This window comes from Cucumis melo, chromosome 4, assembly GCF_025177605.1.
Source record: "Cucumis melo cultivar AY chromosome 4, USDA_Cmelo_AY_1.0, whole genome shotgun sequence".
Lineage (NCBI taxonomy): Eukaryota > Viridiplantae > Streptophyta > Magnoliopsida > Cucurbitales > Cucurbitaceae > Cucumis > Cucumis melo.
This window is the reverse complement of record NC_066860.1, coordinates 8,909,834-8,930,164: the sequence shown is the minus strand read 5'-3', so window position 1 is coordinate 8,930,164 and position 20,331 is coordinate 8,909,834. Positions and strand designations below refer to the sequence as shown.

At 34.2% G+C, this 20,331-nt stretch overlaps 2 protein-coding genes across 3 annotated transcripts; one reads left to right on the top strand and one right to left on the bottom strand.

Annotated features, from left to right (window-relative positions):
- Positions 1 to 1,149: 1,149 nt before the first annotated feature.
- Positions 1,150 to 2,839, top strand: LOC103494983 (zinc finger protein CONSTANS-LIKE 4). Its single transcript, XM_008456394.3, has 2 exons — positions 1,150 to 1,943; positions 2,302 to 2,839. Exons 1-2 carry the CDS (start codon positions 1,401 to 1,403, stop codon positions 2,581 to 2,583), a joined length of 825 nt encoding a protein of 274 aa, XP_008454616.2. The 5' UTR covers positions 1,150 to 1,400; the 3' UTR covers positions 2,584 to 2,839.
- Positions 2,840 to 10,334: 7,495 nt separating this feature from the next.
- LOC103494984 (universal stress protein PHOS32-like) lies at positions 10,335 to 20,002 on the bottom strand. 2 transcript variants are annotated; one of them, XM_008456395.3, is made up of 3 exons: positions 18,980 to 20,002; positions 10,889 to 10,938; positions 10,335 to 10,662 (listed from the first exon to the last, which is right to left on the bottom strand). In XM_008456395.3, exons 1-2 carry the CDS (start codon positions 19,749 to 19,751, stop codon positions 10,931 to 10,933), a joined length of 780 nt encoding a protein of 259 aa, XP_008454617.1. In that variant the 5' UTR covers positions 19,752 to 20,002; the 3' UTR covers positions 10,335 to 10,662; positions 10,889 to 10,930. The 2 variants fall into 2 exon arrangements, with proteins under 2 accessions (XP_008454617.1, XP_050939261.1); XM_051083304.1 differs by having other exon boundaries at positions 10,335 to 10,938; positions 18,980 to 19,902.
- Positions 20,003 to 20,331: the final 329 nt, after the last annotated feature.

Genomic DNA, 20,331 nt, shown 5'->3' with positions numbered 1-20,331 from the left:
ACCCACCCTTATATGTCTCAATTATTAGACTGCATTTTGGGTTCGCTTTATTAAAATAAGACCTATCATAACTCACAAATTTAAAAAAAAAAATTCTTAAAAATATAGTACTATTAAGTATTAAGCACAAATTTTATCTTCATAATTTCAAGACATAGATAAAGTCTATACACATATCATAGATTACATATCTTTTTCAGTCCAATCCATCCCTTCCACATATTTTTAGATTTTACAAATCAATTACAAACAAAAATAAAAAGTTGTTAAAATGTTATAACTCTATGGTATGCAAACAAAACATTTTTAAATGCCATAGTTCAAAAAAAAAAAAAAAAGGTTTTTAACTTTTGATTACATTGTTAAAAAAAAAAAAATCCTCAAAAACAAAAATAAAAAAGAAAAAAATGAGAATAATATTAAAGAAATATTTTAAGTTGGGTAAAAAATGCAAAATAAAAAAGAGAAGAAATAGACGGAAAAGGAAAAGATAATTTGGGGATATTATAGTAGAGAGAGAAGTTGAGAAAAAGTAGTAAGAAAAGAAAGGAAAAGAAAAATGGCAGTCTAGTGAAACGGTAGTACTGTTGCCACGTTGGCGTACGGTAGATGGGATTTAAAAGGAGAGGGTTTCAGGTTGGGTTCACGTGGCAAATGTTCCTGGTGGACCACAGGATGCCACGTAGGAATTGCTTCGAATCTTCAGGCTCTTCAATCTTTTCTGACACGTCATCACCCAAACCCAAAAAAAAAAAATATCTCGGAGAGCGAGTCCACTCAAAACGTCAGTCCAAGATATCCCAAATATTTATTTATACAAAATAATATATTTCCTCTCTCTTTTAATTCACTCTCCATGAGAATTCGACACGTGGCAAGAGGGTTGCCGCATGAGTGGTAGACGCCGATTCAGTATGAAGAAACGAGAAATAATCTACTAGGAACCGCTTAATCAGTTAGACGGACATGATTTGAGCACGCGGCATTTTAACAGCCGGTGGATCAAATCTGAGTGATCGAAGAGAGTGGATACTTCCACGTTGATGGCACCGGAGAAGCAATTCACTATTAAAGATATTTTTACATAAGGAAAGAGGAGTGAAATATCTAAAATAGCCCTGAGAAATATTTAAGGGAGTAAAAGGGTTGTAATTTAGAGCGAAGATTAAGGGCAGTTCCCCTAATATAAGGAAATTGTACTTTCCCCTTCCCCTTCCCCTTCCCCTTCCCCTCCTTTTATTCTTCGGCATTTCTTTCGGAATGAACAGATAAAAGGGAAAAGGAAGAACAAGAAAGAGAAGAAAAAATCAGCGGCTGAAAAATCAAAGAGGGTTTATAAGAACAACATCCACAACAATATCAAACACTGAATCTGAGATTTCGAAGAACACACAAAAAAAATGAAGAAGTGTGAGCTTTGTGGGCATCAAGCCAGGATGTTCTGCGAGTCCGATCAAGCTAACCTGTGTTGGGACTGCGATGAGAAGGTTCACTGTGCTAATTTTCTCGTTGCTAAACATTCTCGGAGCCTTCTTTGTCATGTATGCCAGTCGCCGACTCCTTGGGCCGCCTCTGGTCGCAAACTTACACCCACGGTTTCTGTGTGTGAGGGATGTGTTGAAGTCCATGATGGTAAATGCGAGCAGGACCGTCGTAGAGACAACGAGGTAGAAGTTGATGATGGTGATGATTTTGTCGATGCTGAAGGTTTCGATAGTTATGAGGGAGGTGATAGTCAGGAAGACGATGATGGGGAAGATGATGACGATGAGGAAGAAGATGATGAGGACGGAGAAAACCAGGTGGTGCCCTGGTCCTATGCATCTTCTTCATCACCACCACCGCCCCCGACAGTGACTTCTAGCAGCGAGGGTGAGATTTCAGCCGGCGCTGGTGTCGCCTCGAAGCGGATGAGAGAATACGGCGTCGATCTCGATTCCGATGTATGCATTTTTTTAGGTTTCTTTTTTCTTTCTATTGCCTTTTCTTCTGTGTTATCTTTTTCCTTAGTCTGTGTTGAAGGAATTCGTTGGGGATTTCGAAATTTCTTCTTCATCCATTCGCTCTTCTGGAATCGGTGTTTTGATTAATACCACAGAAATCCACGGTTTTCACTTCTCCAAGTGAATCCGACTCAAGATTTGAACCGAATCATTATGTTTTATTTCCTTTTTAACCTATGATTTTGATACGAATTGTGACTAATATGCCGATCTGAAACACAATTTTCATTTTTCTTAGTTGTCAATTTTCGAGTGATCCAAATAGGGTTTTCAATAATCGTTTATAACTTGAATGCAGGACGAAATCGAGTCGTGTTCTGCACCACAGAGTACAAGGCCATTTTTCAATGACGAAGCAACTTCGTCAAGTTCCCTTAGGCCACTGAAGCAAGCAAGAGTTGCAGGACCGATCCAATCAACCACATCCACTCCAGATGATGAAGCTTGTAAAGCCGAGTTAAAATCCACGGCTGTCGTTAGATCTATCCAGAGACTCCAGAATCGTCTTCCCACAGACATTAACGATGCTTCCAAAATGATCTTTGGGATATGCAAAATGAGCAGAGATCAGAATCGTTGATTCTTCACTAACCACACAAATGGAAGGTAGCTAGGGTTCTTGATTATTTTTTCTTTTTTTCCTTTTGGGGTTTAATTTTTCTCACTAATTGTCTGTCATGATCAATTAATTCAAGGATTATACCTATTATCTCAACCGTGTACAACCTAGAATTTCCCCCCTCTATTTTCCATTAGATCATCTTGTCATCATTTGTGAAGCCTGTCATGTGTAGCCAGATATTAATTTACATTCTATTAACAGATTTCTCTCTACACTTTTGTGAGTGTTTTCTTGATGCAATATCTCAGTAAATATTTGTTAGTTGGTTTAAAGTGAGAGGTTCTCGCATTTTCTAGTTATTGTGTTTATGTGGGTCTCCCATGACCAGAAGAGATGTATTCATATATAATATATAAGTTTAAACCCATATCCCCATATCTCTTTTGGGAGCCATTTTTAGGTCCAGGAGGCCGCTTTTTGGGATTTTTGCATATTGAAGATGATGCCCAATACCGAACTGAAAGGTAATCGCAATCAATCATATATATCTTGATATTATTTAATGGCCCTGAATTTTCATGTTGGTGCTGTTTGTGATTAGAATAGTAAGATCATGGCCGACCGTGCGTTTGATGGAATCTTCATTTCTATATTTAACTCCCAGCTACATGCATATATACATGTATTACAACTGAGGAAGTATTTGTATAGATGGTCTGTGTTTATTCTTCCAATCTTGGCTAGGGTTTGATGAAGAAATGATGTTTTGAGTTGCCAATTGTTGTTGGGTCAAATTAATGAAGTGATTGGAATATTGAGTGGTTCACATCCTCTTAACTATTTAGACTTCCCTGTTCTTAACCATGACTACATTCAGGCCTCGGGTTGACTACAAATTCCTTGATGTTAACAGATAATAGTGAGGAAATAATATCCACGATACCCATTCACTTTTTGTAAAACCATCTTGGCCATAAGTTCTGATAGAGAGAGGGAGAGAGAGAGAGAGAGAGAGAGGTTTGCCACTTAGAATTTAGAATTTTAGAAGTTAGAATTTTTCTTTGCCACTCGTTTAATTGAAGAAGGATGGCTTATAAATATCGGCTGCCAAAGCCCCATTTGTGTGGCTGAGTTTTGGCGTATTTTATTTTAAGCGATGTATTTGATATACGAGACAAGCAGGCCAAAGATTGGTGGATGGTTGTGGTCAAATGTTAGGTATATGTAATTTCTTTTGAAATAAACAATAATAAATTATAAATGAAGGAATTATTGTGGGTTTTGATTTATTTCTTACAAAACATTCATATGTTGATACATGTGTGTAATATATATTTTTGTGCGCGTAAGGTTTGTGTTTTGAAGATTATATTTGATCTGCTTTGGCGAGTCAGCTTTCGTTGATCTTTGCTTTCTTCAGATCTTACAAACAAGCTTCTAGCAACGTTTTCAAATATATAGAGATAGTGAAGGCTATACGCGACAAATTTCAATTGATCTATCGTGGTTATCCGTGTTTTCATGTTACTTGCCCAGTGTTCTGATTTTATTTGGTACAATTCATAATTACAATTTTTTTAAAACAAAAAGCCCATTATTTGATGTTTTTTTTTTTAATTTATTTTTTGTGGTTGCAAATAAGATTAGTGCAACTTCATGCACCAAAGTTAGATATGAATTGCAAAAAAAAAAAAAAAAAAAAAAAAAAAGTATTGTTGTAGGTCGGTCTGTTCAGTTATTTTATGGGCAATTTATAAATGGTGGTGAAATGAAATATTTTAACTATGGCAAATCATAAATGGTAGAGAATGAAAATGTTTTATATTTACAAAGTATTAAAGTGGTTTCTAAAGTGGTTGTTTGCACTTTTGCAATTGTCAACTAATATATATAATAAATAAATATAAATATTTTGAGATCTGAAATTTTCATAGTTTCTAATTTAATTCTTTAGAAAAGTTTTAATTTATAAGATGCATGAGTTTTTAATAGAGTAAATAATAACCAATTGAAAGAACGGTATGATTGTGAATCCCCATCCTTACTTATTTGTTAATTTTTCTAACAAAATTCCTAGTTGTTTTCATTCTTAGGAGAACAAACTATGTTTATCAGTGTTCAACTACCATAGCTCCATAGCGCCGCACTTGATTCAATGACCTCAAATTTGAGTTCTCTCACTTTTATGTGGAATTCATAGTACATAATATCAAAGTGTTAAAGACCGATTTGGATAGACAATTTAAAAACCGAAATGATTTCACAGGTACAATTCTGAATAATATTCAATACATCATAATACATAAAATTATGTTTGTTGGTATATTTATTATTTGTAACACATGTAACAAAATTAAATCATGTTTAAGATATGAAATTTATATTTATTAATATATGACCCTTAGACTAGTTTTAAAAGGTAGTTTATATTACATAATTCTAAAAAACAATTATAATATATACAATTCGTATGGTTTATCTGAAGATAACGAAAGTAATTAAGCTAGAACATATATATGAATTACTTTCATTCTTCCCCACCCCATCAATCTCGTGAATAACGGAATTGATCTTTATTCGTGCGGGAAGGTTGTTAATGAATCTTGCTTTTGTCATGTTTTCTAAGAGAGGAACAAAGTGATTCATGCTTTTCTTATTATCCTTAACGAGAAAGCTAAACTATAATTGTCTTTCTTTTCTTTGTATCTTTTCCACGATAATTGCATAGAAGACCTCTATAGGAACTCGAAGAAAAGTCTAAGAGAAACTATTATTTTAACTCAAAATTCACGTTTAACTTTTTCTTCTTCTCTTTTCTTTGTTTTACAACTTTTTTAAAATCTAATCTACGTTTTAAAATCCATTATGAATTGAAATTCTTTTATTTTAAAAGATGACGCTAAATAGTTTGCAATTACTAAATTTGAAACTTTTAAAATTATGCTTGGAATGTGATACATTTGTTTTTTGTTTTTTTGTTTTTGTAGTTTTATCAAGATTAGTTCAACATTGGTGGTACAGAAAATCAACTAAAAAAGTACTATTTTCGGAATACATTAAATAAACAAATTAAAAATTGAACAAAAATTTAGAGAAAAAACATTAAATTAAAACGACAAAAGTAAAGGAAAAGCAATTGTATACTTGAGGAGAATTTAATTTATCTTTTACTGTTATTATGATTATTTTTAACTTTTTTTTTTCTTTGGATATAGAGAGAAAAAAGATAGACAGTAAAAACAATACCATATTTAGTCCACATGATCCTCAACAAAAAAGAATCTTATTTCATTTCTTTTGAACATCCAAACAAAACAAATCTTATTTCAAATCACTTTGGCTCTACACGCAAATAAAAAACTTAATTGATTTTTATATTTTGAAATTCTAAAAACTTAAAATCCTTTCTAACGATAATTTACGTAAATATAACAAAACGAAAAAATATTTACTGTATAACAAAAAGAACTCGTAAAGCTGGTAAAATATTTTCATAATTTTCAGATTTACTCTTGAATGTTGCGGACGATTCATCACTTATCTTTTTTTTCTTTGTGTTTTGTTCATCTTCTTTTTCAAAAATTTTCATTTCCTATTCCAGATTTTATTTCTTCTATTTTTAAATGATTTATCTTCTGTTTAAATCTCCTATTTCGTTTTTACCATTTTTGATAAGATTCTATGAAGTTAATTCATCTTCTTTGTATTCGAGAATATCAAGATCATTTAAGTATCATTTTGACATGATCTAAATGACCATTTACCATTGTCAACACTATCGTTTAAATTTGATAAATTTGAAGTATTTTTTCCATCGTTCAATGATTTAATCGATTGCTTACCATAGTTAACATGGTCGTTTAACATGGTTAACACGATTGTTTGATTTGAAGTTTTTAATGATCGTTTACATTGGACTATACGATCGCTTACCATAATCAACACGATCGTTTTCCATGATTAACACGATCGTTTAAATTTGAAACTTTTTTCCAATCGTTAAAAAAATTACATGTAGACTGTAGTACACGACCTAAACAATAGTAGATCATTCATGTAGACCGTAGTAAACGATCGTTTATAAGAAGATTACTCGCCGCACACGTGTGACAATTAATCGTGTGTTGACTGAGACATTTTTTATATTTTCTATTGTTAGCCTATAAATTTTTTCCGTTTTTAGAATTATTCTATACAATACAAATATTTTACCAATTTTATTATATGTTTGAAGAAACTCCAAATTGGTTTGTGGTAGGAAAATAAAATAAGAAATGAATCTTCATATGTATACATATACAAGTACATATTAATTAGATTAAGAAGAGAAGTTTGTTTCCCCTAGAATGAATAATAAATAAAGATTGGTGTTCCCCAAGAAAGGAAAAAGTATTGGAAAACAAAACAAAAAATATTTAGAAAATGTTGCTAATTGTTTCAACCATTCAAAAGATTTGTGGTAGCTTTATGGTGGCACCTACTGTATCTCTTTTCAATATCCCACCATTTCTTTAACCATATTATATTCCCCAATTTTTGAAGGCAAATAAACACATATTTCTTCTAACACTAACCTTTCCTCATAAATCAATCTCTATTTAATTTCTATACTAATAATTATATCAATTTAAATTTTCTAATAAGCTACGATATTTTCTTTTAGTTTTCTTGATTAAACATTTAAACTTACATAAATGAATTAATTTATATTTTTATTTAATATTGATCATCTACTTTGTCAAATCGGCGTTTAAAAAAGTTACACATAAATAAGAAAGGATGCATCGAGAATTTTTAACAACAATAACAAAGTAATAATAACATCGATTTTTTGAGTACAGAGAAACGAGGAAGCAAACTTCTTTTGTTATATCACATGGTTGGTTGAACTATGAAATGAAATTTTAAATTGCATCATCAATCATTCACGTGCTACACCAAAATTGGTTTGACTTAAATCAAGGGAATTGAAATTTTATTGGAGATGTAATGTATGGGCAAAAGTTTATTTAATTTGAAAAATAAAAATGAGGAAAAGACAAAGTGATTAGGGAGGGGATGTATTAATATTTATTAGGATGGGACCAAGAGACCAGATGCTAAGTTATGGGTCTAATATGGATAAGCTAAAAGCAATACTTATCACATCCCAAAAATTCAATTCAATTCAATGAAACAAAATAAATCATACATTGGGTATGGGATTTTGCTTATGAATATTAATTTATTATTAACTTATCACATAATCAACTCTGATCATTTATCATCAAACTTGATTGTGGTTTAAGATTCACCACACAAACATTTAGGATTAAAAACAAATTCATTCAATAAATCAAATCATTTTTCTTTTCTTTTCTTTTCTTTTCTTTTTCAAGAAATTCAACTAAAAGTTCAAACATGTTTAAAAGTTGTAAATATGTATAAAAAACTAATTTTGTCTCTGTTTCTTTTCGTTTCATTTATGAATCTTAAATTTATATCTTAAAGTTAATTATTAATAAAATTAGTTAAGTAATAATTTTCATAAAGGAAAATACAAGATGTGAATATATTTTAAAATTATAAAGTAAAAAATGGTAATAGATAACAAAAAAAAAAAAAAAAGTTAAAAATAGAATAGCAAGATAAATTTTAGATATTAAGGATTGAAATTGAACAAATTTTAAAAAATATATATAGAAAGAAATAAATAAAATGATTATCAAACTGCATTGCTACTGTGGCCAAAATTTATCCAACCAATACACAACAGATTGTATTTTGGGTTTATATGATGAAGGGATGGGATTTGAGTCGAATATAAAATATTAAAAATTTGCAAAGGATCTTTGAAGAAAAATGATTTTGACTTACCACCCATATTTAGTAATTAAATCAAACCAACCAATTATATAACATCCAGTTGTTGAGTTTATTTGTGTGGCTGTGTGTTCAAGTTGCTTTTTATTTTATTTTTGCTTTGGTTATTCAAGGTTGAACCCAATTATAGAAATTGCTATTTCTCTAAATTTCAATTATGCAATCCATTTTTATCTTATGTTTTTGGCTTTATTGAAGTTTGCAAGTTTCAACTAGTCCACTTGACAATAAATAAAAATAAAATAAATCAAAACTTTAAAAGAATCTTCTCAATCATTGTCCCCTTTGGGGGTTATCATGATAGTTTTTATCATTCTTTTCCTAACCACATGTGTTTACAACTTTAAATCCATTTCTACGTTATTCTTAAAAAAAAGAAAAGAAGTCCATTTGTACATTTTTTTTTTCTTTTAACTATTTCAACAACACACCACCTACACTTCTATACCATTTTACATTGAAAATAATATGCCAATTTATGGCTAATCCTATTAGGAGTGATGGAAATTATCATCTTCAACTTTTAATTTGTAAAGCAATTTCACACCAATAAACTGAGTTTTGATTTTCTTTAACTTCTTTTGTCAAACAAATAATAACCCTAAACACCAAAAAAAAAAAAAAAAAAAAAAAGTAAAAAGCTTTGTAAAACCAACTTCCCGACCACGAACTCTTTTTTTTTTTAAAAAAAAATTAAATATCACATCGAATAAATTATTGAACTTTCAATCTTGACTTACGGACCTATTCAACACATTCTTAAAATTAACAAACAATGATTTAATAAACAGAAATAAATTTAAATGTTAAATATGTAAAAGATAGATACAAAATTAAAAGCCCAAAAAGTCATTTTAGCTTATTTACATTTCAAAAATCTACAAAACTTTGACAATCTAATGACTATTGAGTGGTGTTTAGTTTTTAGAGTTCAGAAACCTATTTTCAGAAACATAAAAGCACAAAAAAGGAAAAAATTAATTTAATCTTCTTCCCAAGGCTTTCTCCATCTGATTCCTGCAGAGCTAAATAATTGAGTACTATATTTGGGAAATTTTGTAATAAAGAAATCCCTTTGCAGTTTGCACATAAACAGATGGAAAATTAAATAGAAAGCATAGAAAAAGTTGCACAATCAAATCCTGCTGAAGTTTACCCTTTCTTCCTAAACCTTTGAATGCAAAAAAAATGCATCCAGTTGCCATTTTTGTCAACCACATGGCCTAGCCAAAAGGGACATTTTATTTCCTTGGTCATATGTTGGGGATTGATCTTCTTCCAACTTAGAAGGGAAATTGTAGGTCCTCTACCCGGAGGGTATGTCCTTCATGTAGTTCAATGTAATTAAATTCTTGCGTAAAGAATTTAACTCATTCAAATATCCTCCCCCAACCCCACACACAAGAGTCACCATTATTGATCAGAGTAAAATGGCAAGGCAGGCACATCATCTGACAAGAATAAGTGGCTGAAAAAGAAGAGATAAAAAGGTAGAGTCACATCCATTTCTAATACTTCCAAGTTTATCCTTCCACTGTGCAGACAAACCGATTCCTGCAGTCTTCCAGAGATAAAAGAGTGATGGCAAATGCAGAATCAAATTTCACTTCTTCAAAGTGTTCCCAACCCATAATGCTCAACTATAACCTTTTGGACTATGTCAAGAAAGAATACGGTATATTACTATATTACATATTCCTCAATAATATTTTTGTTATGTGGCTAAATATATAGAAGTATGTACTAGTACTACTACTTCCAAGTAAGATTGCCTTTCATTTTGAAGAAGTAAAAAATTTCCCGAACTCCCATGCCTAATACCTATATCTGTCTATCCACAAAACTTGAGTGTTTTTCCTGAGTAATTCTAAGAAGGGTTATTATAAAGCAGTATGGAGATTTTTGGCTTTGAAGCAGAAGCAGAAAGGAAGTTGATATATTACACAATTCAACCATTAATCAGAAATTCAAGCAACATAACAAGTTTGTTCGAGGGATTCGATAATTAGAAACCAGATTAAAAAAACCGTGGCAGAAAAGCAACAAATATTATTGATATCAAAGCAATTAAACAATTTGAAAGGCCAGACATCAACTTCAAATCATTCGGCAATTATTTTCTTATTCATGGTTTCTTCATCTTCGAAAACAGGGGCTCTGTAATTCAGACTCAAAACCGACAATCCAGTTTGCACCTCGGCTAATCAGGATGACAGGCAAGCTTTTCAACACAAACTACATAAAGGAATACAAGAAAAATCAAACAAAGATACACACAGATGATATGAAACTTAGGAATGTGATCGAATGTATAATATAATATTCTTAATCTGAATATCATCATTTCACTTCGTTTCTAGTAAGAAGATCAGTACGGAAAAACAATTATCAGCAGGAGAAGCAAAATAAGCCAGAGAGTTGTACGGATATAGAGATAGACGATTTGGTTACATATCCTTACTTGCACATGGGGAAATCAGTCTCTGATTTGGACAGTTACCATCTAAACACCTGTGGCAAGAACGCAAAACCTAGTCATTTATTGATGCAATTTAAAAGATAAATAATAATTCTGGAAAACAAGTTCTAAAGGAAACACAAACATTGCTAGTACATTCCAGAAGCGACATAGAATAAATCATATTAACATAACTAAAAAAACGAGAGAAATAAATTCTACAAACTTGAACAAAACACATCAGAGCTAAGATATTGTAATCAGACTTACGCACAAGCATAACTATATATGTTAGTTTGGGCAACATGCCAAAAGTTAACTACACATTCAAACAGCAACAATCAAACGGAAGTGCAATGTTTCATTCTTTTTATTTTAAAGACACAAACATATATGTAAGACAAAAGAGTAAAGTTTTTAAGGGAAAGCATCACAACAATTGAATGACACAAAAAATCAATCCGTAAGGGAAAGCGTCAATTGAAAGCCACTAAACCAAGAAGGCATTATATATATAAAAAACATGAAACCAACTTTGCAGAAATGAAAAGAGACACTTCACTGAAAAAAAAGGTTACTGTTCCAAAAATACAAACTCTTAGAAGGAAGAAAGAAATATAAAAACAAACAAACAAACAAACCTAAGGGGAAAGAAACAACACTAAGGAAAAATAAAGCTTCCTAATTAATACAAATAACTTGTACAAGGAACCATTGAAAAGCTTGGAAAATCAGCGATTCAGCACCAAAAGGAAGTCTTCAGCTCAGCCACCCATCAAAACAAACTGACCAGTACTTTTACTTGCTTTCATAAATTCTTGATTAGGCGTACCCTTAAAATGTTCTGAATAACAGCTTTAACCATATTTACTATGACCATAAAATTAGGGGCTTGAATGAGAAAATGAAGTGTATGCCCTAAGAATTATTGAAGACCTATGAATACTGAAGAACCCAAGAAGTGTTGCCAACATGATAAAACACAGCAATCAAATAATAGATGATTCAAACTTTTTGAATCCAAGCAGCAGTGACAACTTATGCCACATTCAAGGAATTCAAGCTATTAATCAAAATCCAGATGATGATACTAATCTTCTTAGGACATATAGATTTCCATAAAGCCAAGAAAGTTCCTTTATGGACTGGACAATGCAGCCAAACATCTAGAGTGAGATTAACAGTGAAACTACCTGAAAGATCAATATGCACCAACGGTCCGAACCAGTACAATCAACTACCCTAAAAAGGTTTTCTTCAAGTTAAAAACCTCTCATCAATTGTCACTTCTTTTATACATTGTTTTCTGATCGTTTTCTAGTTAAAGATCTGCTCCATCCCTCCCTTGCTCCGTAGTCCCTCCCATAAAAAGCCCCTCGATATTAAAACCTAACAAAGATGCAAAGAAATAAAGAGGGAATTCTAAAGAAAGGAAGAAGGTAGAGTGCACTTCGCACTCCCAGGTTAGACGGACCAAATATGGGTAAGCCCAAAAACCCTAGGGAAGCATGGCTTTTACCCCGAACTCGAAACAAGGACTGGTATGTAGCAGCACATGCTTATGGAAGCATGCTCTTGTCAAATAAGAGAGACACTTATAACCTGCCTCCACCATTGAGCTCCAGAAAAGAGGGTCTAAGATTATGGCCATAAGGGAAGCCCAGGTATACTATGGTCTATGGGAAACAAAAAAGCCTTGACCCACAAGTTGTGCCCACCAACCAAAGCGGGTCACAATTGACATCAGTCTCAAAGGAGTTCTAATATATACACCAGAGATGGATTCGAGTTCAAAGGTGTGAACCCTATCATGACTGTCCAAATAATCCCCCCTCCTAGATTTGAAGATGTTATTGCTTGTTGGATTCTTCACTTGATCCTCCCTCTCGAACCATTAGAAAACAAGAATGACAAAAAGAAAAAAAAAAGAAAACACTCAGTAAGCAATTATCACTTTAAAACTCGTTTTTCCTAAAATATTTGCTTAAAAAAATACAACAAGTTGATTGAAGATCACAAAATTCTCAAACAAACAAATTATATAATCGAAACATACAATTTTATTCATCAATATTACAAATCAATCAATCATGAGTTCATATCAATCAGTAATATTCTCAACAATAAAGATCTAATTAATAGCCAAGACCTTCATCTTTGGCAATAAACCACGGTTCCAATGATAGCAGTGAAACCATATACCAGGGAACAAGTCACAACCAAAAGAGGGAGTCCAACCCTAACTACAAAGAAAGAGTCCAATCCAAACTTGAAATGGCTAGTGATCGATGCTTACAAGGAGGCATTAACTACCTACAAACTTCCTCATCCGATCTCTCCACCTGTACTATTCTTCTCAACTCAAATGTTCTACACTGCAAAGAAACTGACCTACCACAAAACTTTACCCAACTCCTTGAAAGGAGAATGGAAAAGCACCACCACCACCTAAGCCTTGCCATTTCTATGCCAGATCCCAAAAACTTTTGCCTTGATTAAAAATGACTAAAGAACAGTTTCAATAGCTTCTTTCCTTTCCCTTAATACTCATGTAGGGAAGGGAATTATTTGGTGTCCCAATCTGTAAAGGAGTTTCAAGGAGTGCTGAAAAGAAGACAAGGTATTCATAGAAAACCCTGGTACAGGGAGAAAAAACCACGATAGAAGCTACTCTTATTATTTTCTAATAATCAAAAGAGTACAAGAGGGAAGAATATATATAGGCTATAATAAGCCCGAACAAAAAAGGAAATAAAACTAAGGTACAATAAATTACACAAATACCCTTGGGCTATAAGCACTCGACTAGCCCCTAATTTCCAACAAGGAGAATAACTTAGTTTCTAAACGAGTCATGCCAAATACTAAAGATCCTTGCAGTGGAGATTTTGGACCAGGATGGAAAGGCCAATATCAAGTTGGCAAGGCTGTCGCAGTCGGCACTAGAATACAATTTGGTTGATGTGAACTGGAAGCGCTTACCTTACCCATGGAATGCTGAACAGTTAAAATTTAGTTTGTTTTTGTTTTATTGTTGATGTGTTCTATTTTCTCGTATTTGAATTATAAAATGATTACACTTCATCTTTTTTTGCTCATTACGTGTTTACGAGATTCAGCATGCAAGAGTGGGCAAGAATGAGAAATTGAAACATACCAGGTGCTTTATCAAATTTCAATTTCATTAGAAGGTACAATTTAAAATTACAGGTACAGAAATTGCCATAGTACAATGACAGAAAAACAAACACAAAGAGAGCATTGCAGGAAGGCAAATCATTGATGGTCCCAAGATTGCAAAGCTCTCTCAAGGTTTTGGGGTTCAAAATCTCGGAAACACATTCCAAAAATACGATTAGAGCACTTAGGAATGTGCTTCCAACTGTGATGCCCAGGTGCCCAAAGCTACTGTCAGTATCTTGACAAAGAGCTAAAACAAGAGAAGCTAAAGTCTATACTTGGGTGCTTCACCCTAGCAATGTTGGCACCTATTCCAACCCAAACTAGAGCTTCATCCATCTAGAAAAATGCATCTCGTTTTGAAAAAGTATCAACCAGCTAATTAGCATCCAATCTTCATACAAACTGTTGTCCAGATTTGAGAAGCTTGATATTAATGTGGTCTACCGTAAGACCACCCATCTTTTTACACTCCCACTTTTGAGTTGGTGTAGCCAACGAATCCTTATGGCATCGGATCATTGTAAGTAAACATGGATAAGTAAACATGGTATCCATCCTTTTCATTGGATGGAAAAAGGGGCTAAAGGCACAGACCAAAACCCTTGGAAAGACATTTCTCTTGAGCTTCCTAATTTCTCTCCTTTTACTCGTTGCATTGTAGGGAATGGTAAGGATGCTTATTTCCGGGAGGATCAGCGGGTGGGGGATAGCTTTCTTTGTTCTATTTACGTGCTTCTCTATCACTTGTCTTCTTTTACAATCGTCCTATTTCAGATTTTCTAAATTTGTTTGAGACTTCTGTGTCCTTTTCCTTTGGGTTCCGTCATCGTTTGTCCAATAGGGAAACAACATAGGTGACCTCTCTTCTTTCCTTGCTCGAGGGCTGTGATTTTAGGGTGGGAGGAAGGGATGTTTGTATTTGGAGCCGTAATCCTAGCCAGAGGTTCTCGTGTAAGTCATTGTTCAATCTGTTGGATCCTCCCCAATTAGGGAGTCGATTTTTTATGTGGTTCGGAGGATTAAGGTTTTGAAGAAAGTCAGGTCTTTTATTTGGCTTGTTTTGCTGGGTCATGTGAACACTATGGATAGATAAGGACAAAGTCCTTGCTTGTTGGCCTTTTTGCTGTATTCTTTGTCGGAAGGCAGAGGAAGACCTGAATAATCTTTTTTGGGATTGCAAATTCGTGCAGGCTGTGTGGAGTTCTTTTTTGTAGGAGTTTGATGTTAGCTTCTTTGGTCAGAGAAGTATTTGTGCATTGATCAAGGAGTTCCTCCATCTGCCTTTCAAAGAGAAATGCCGTTTTTTGTGGCTTGCTAGGGCATATGCTGTTATTTGGAATATTTGAGGAAGAGATAAGACCACTAGCTAGATTTCATGTTTCTCTTTGGCCTTCGGTTGCGAAGCTTTTTGTAACTATTCTCTAGGAAATATTTTAGTTAGCTGCAACCCCTTCTTTTAGTTGGGGTGCTTTTGTGAGCTTTTTTTTTATGCCCTTATATTCTTTCATTTTTTTTCTCAACGAAAGTTGTTGCTTTTATCAAAAAGAAAAAAGAAAGGATAGAGCAAACTAAGTATGAGGCTAAGAATCGTTGGCCAAATGGGGAGCCTAACAACATGCAAAATCATAAGAGGGTGGCATGCAATTTCACTTGAGGGACAATTTGATGGGTCCTCCCAAAAATGGAATCCTCATTCGGATAAAATTGCTCCCTCAAAGACTGTAGTCTCTCAAGGGTTAAAAGACCTTGGGGTACAAGTTGGCCCAGGTCTCCCTTTTGAAGTCTTGAATTAGGAACAAAATCCACATCCTTGAGCACGCCAACTCTCTGTTTTTTTTTAGATGAAACAACTTTCATTGAGAATGAATGGAAGGATACAAGAAAAACTCTCCTAAAGGGAAGGACTCCAGTTGTGCAAACTAGAACCTACAGAATAATGACAGAAGCTCTTCGAAGTCAAAACTGAAAGAGAAACATGAAATTTATTAAGAGACCAAACACCCAAATGATATCTTTCCAAAACTCTAAACCCTCTATTATTCCTCGCCCTGAAAATCCCACAAAATAGTGCACACCTCAACATGCCTTAAAAACCAACCCTTCTCACAAAAAGGTGGATAAATTAGTAATTTTGGGTGAAAAACTTACTAAAGCCCTTTAAAACAAATAACACTAAACACCAATTTTAGATAGTTAGAAAAGCTTTAACAAAAGAAAACAATAGCTAGAAAAGGTCTAAATACATTGAACCAAGACCACGCAGCTATAAGAGTCTGCTCCCACAAAAGACAGATCTCTCACCTCCTATAAAAATTTTGTAAATTTTTTCCAACCAGCAATGTCCAAAGAAAAGCTCCAATCATATTTGTACCAAGAGACTTAGGTTTCACTATGAAAGGATAACTAGTGGAGCAAATTTAAATTCTGCCCATATTCCTTGGAAGAACAGTATTCTAACCAAATAGAGATGGTCTTGAGATCCTTCACCATCTTTGCATAAGTAGCACCAATTAAGGAAAAGACAACAAATGGGGGTTTCTTATGAACTTTATCATGAGCGTTGATGCTATTCAAGAAAAACTTCACCACGATTAACTTTCTAAGATGATGACCCCTTCAACTCCATTTTGCAAAGGTATAGATCAATGGCACCAAAATCATTTGGAATATCTAATAAAAACCACTAACAATTACAGCAATGGGGTCTTGTTTTTGACCCACAAACATCCATCTTGATGAGGAAGGCCGTTGCAGGCTTGCAGCAACTAATAGGTAATGAGGTTCATAAGTGATATCCATTTGGCTGTCTTGTGATTCGTAATGTTCCTTTTGAAAACTAAATCCGAAAAAAAATGACTTAAATTTCCACACACAACTGATACGATGTTTTTTACTCTTTGGTTGTCCAAGGCCAATCCAAATATCCTCCAAGAATCTGATATTTCTGTTGGCTCACAACAAACTTGATTCTGTCTACAGCAAGTCATCTTAAATATGGCCCTCCACGCATGTTTAGAATGTTTGACAAGACAAGGCCTGAACCACGAATCTCCTTGAAGATTTCATATTCAGAAGTGATAACTTTTCCTCCAAGACAAATTTTTCTCACATCATAATCTGAAGGATATAGAATAAGAAGAGATTGATTTTTTTTTTCAGTTGCTGTTCTGATTATGTTTCTGCTTTTTTTAGAGTTTGTTAAGCTCTTGGGACTTGTTTTGTTTGTCTGTGTATTTGGATTTTGGATTCTTTGTCCCTTAGAGATTCTAGCTATTTGTATATTTCTCTTGTTCTCTAGAATTAGTCTCATTTCATGGTATTAATGAAGAAGGTCGTTTCCTTTTCGAAAAAAAGGTGGCTTAGATTTGCACTAGTACAACACAGTAGAGAGAAGAATCAATAAAAAGATCAAAACTGAAAGGAAGATCCCGAAAGACGTTTATTGTGCTCACACAAGGTTCAGAAAAAAGCACGAACAATATCTAACCAGAGAGTCCTTTTAGTACCATGAAAAGGATGACCAACCAATAAGGAAGCAATATTGTCAAGCATAATATGAGAAAAAGCAGTTGACCAACCAAAGCCAGCAACATGGTATGCCAAAAAAACGCAAAGCAAAAGGGCAATGAATGAACAAATGTGCAGCAGTTTCAGATTGCCTATGGCACAAGTGGCACCATGAAAGAGAGATGGACAAATAGGGCATCACTTTTGAAGCTGATCGGCCATGTTAATGGCCCCAAAACCGAGCTCCCATAAGAAAATTTTGATTTTCTTAAGAAAATGATCTTTCCTAATAGAAGAATACACATCCTTGACTTGAGACCAACAGTGCCCACCAATCATCCATAAGAGATTTAACAGTAAGCGTGGAGGAAGGATCGAAGTTCCAGGTCCAAGAATCAAGCAAGTGATGGAGACGGTCAGAAGATAATAAATGACACAAAGCAGCCCACTCAGTGGTTTCTAATCTTTAAGATTCTGATGAGCATGCAAATCCCAGGCCTCAGAGTTCTGGATTCAAGCATCAGCAGCCTTAATATCAGGGGAACAAGTAAAACAGAATAATCGGGGAAAAGCTTGATAAAAGGGCACCACAGCAAAGCCTGATAAAGACCTTAAAGTTTTGGCTTTCTTAAGATTACCTCCCAGCATGAGTTTTGACTTCAAGAAATAGGGAATGGCTGAAAAAACTAGCATTTATATTAAGCCAATAAATTAAAGCATACTCTCTGTATGAGTATCTCTAATCTTAGTTGCTAATCGAAGTCAAACCACATAATCTAATTGTCGGATTGGATCACTAGTTAAAGATGCTTTGGCATAAAACAGGATCACTTGGGGAGGGCTTACAACTCTCCAAACGTATTGTCCTTGAAAATGATTATTAATAAATATCCAAATATTAAACATCAAGTAATGTCTTCAGAAGACCAAACTCGGAGCATGTAGGTTTGGGGAATCAACCATGTTTCCAATGAGGCAGGAAAAAGAGTTCTAGTTTTGCATAAACATAGATCATTTAAGAAAACAAGAACAAAGTTAGGACCTGTTTAGATTGACTTTCTAAGTGTTTATAAACATTTTTTTTTCCACTTACAAACACTTAGAAAGTAAAACTGGAAAACAATAAGTTACGACTGGAAAACAATAAGTTACAAATATCCAATTTCATTATCACCAAATCTAGTTTCCTATATATTGGGAGTAAATCCATATGACAAAGAAAGAGTTTTGCATAAACATAGATCGTTCAGAAGTATACAGGACACCCACCTTATGATACACCGTGTATTTAACTTTACTAAGATAGGAAACCAAACTACGTCTAACTTAAAATCGATTCTATTTCCAGAGGTGAAACAACTTCATTATATAAAAACCAATCTCGGCAAACGAAGTGTGTCTAACCTTTAGACTCCACTGGCTCGGCTACTGACTTTTTCGGGGCGTCAACGTCCGGCTTCCGCGCAGCCAGAGAACTAGCACCGACCCCAACGTCCTTCTCATCCGGAAAACGCACCACCACTACAGGACACACACAATGATGCACACAATAATCGCTAACGCTCCCGAGTCCACCGTCATTTCCACGCTTTGCTGCACCGAAACCCCGACTACCCATGATCAGGGCATTCAGCCCCAACCTCTCCACTTCCAGACAAAGCCTCTCTCTCATATCATGATCTTTCACAATGTGAATCTTGTAAGGAATTTGAGCATCTTTCAAGGGCTTGGCTAGATCGGCAGCTTTAGAGGCAGTGAAGGCATCGAAATCATCCTCCAATTTACGTTTAGAGCGCTCGGTGTGGTTCTGCTGTTGACCATTGTCAGAATTCAAAGCATCATCATCATCCGGGTTATTACCGACGGTATCGAGAGTAATGTCAATAGAACCCCAATCGGCGCCGAAAAGGACGGAAGTAGGGCTAACATGGAGGAGAATGACAGCATCACCAGGGCGAATATAGTGTTGAACAGCCCAATGAACAGCATAAGCACTCTCCTCGGAAAGGTCAACAGCGACACCAATCTTGCGGCGGGCGCCGGCAGTAGGGGTGGGGGTGGCGACGGGAGTGGCGGCGGAAGGGTGGCGAGGGGAAGCTGGATGGTGAATTTTGATGTTGGGAAGTTGGGGGTCAGGTTCTAAGGTGGGATTTCGAAGATAGCTCTGAGGATCCATGGAGAAATCAGAATCAATTTGGAAATTTAGAGAAATGGAAGAAGAGAATAAATTATGGGAAGAACATTTTAAAAGGAAAGCAAAAGGACTAGAGAAATGAAAAATTGAAATATAGAGAGGAAATGGAAGATGGGAACAATATTTTAATGGGCTGATTTCATACACCTAAGAAATGAGAAAATTGGGATGCATGACAACCTTTAGGTCCGTGTAGGGGAAGGATTGAGTTATGGAAATGTTAGTATTATGATAAAACTATGTTCACGGGGAAAAGGTTTAGGAGATAGTTTTATAATAAGAGATGTTTGAGGAAAAAAATTATGATAGTGTTATGAATAAAGTGTGTTTGGGGGAGGGTTAGGTAGGTAGTGTTATGAATATAATTTTTTTTTAATTATTATTATTTTTTTAAATTCACATCGTACACATACCAAATAAATTATTATTGCATATTTTTTGTTATCAAAGCGTCAAACCCCTCTTATTGCATATTGTTTTTTTTTCTATGTCTAATGTTATTAAATTAGTAAACACAAATGACCAATTTTGAAATAATTTGTTAACTAATTGTAGTACATTT

Bases quoted from the DNA above. Each gene is read 5' to 3' on its own strand.
- LOC103494983 (XM_008456394.3), top strand. From the start codon at position 1,401: ATGAAGAAGTGTGAGCTTTGTGGGCATCAAGCCAGGATGTTCTGCGAG. The intron at 1,944-2,301 runs GTATGCATTTTT...ACTTGAATGCAG, and splicing joins GCGTCGATCTCGATTCCGAT to GACGAAATCGAGTCGTGTTC.
- LOC103494984 (XM_008456395.3), bottom strand. From the start codon at position 19,751: ATGGATCCTCAGAGCTATCTTCGAAATCCCACCTTAGAACCTGACCCC.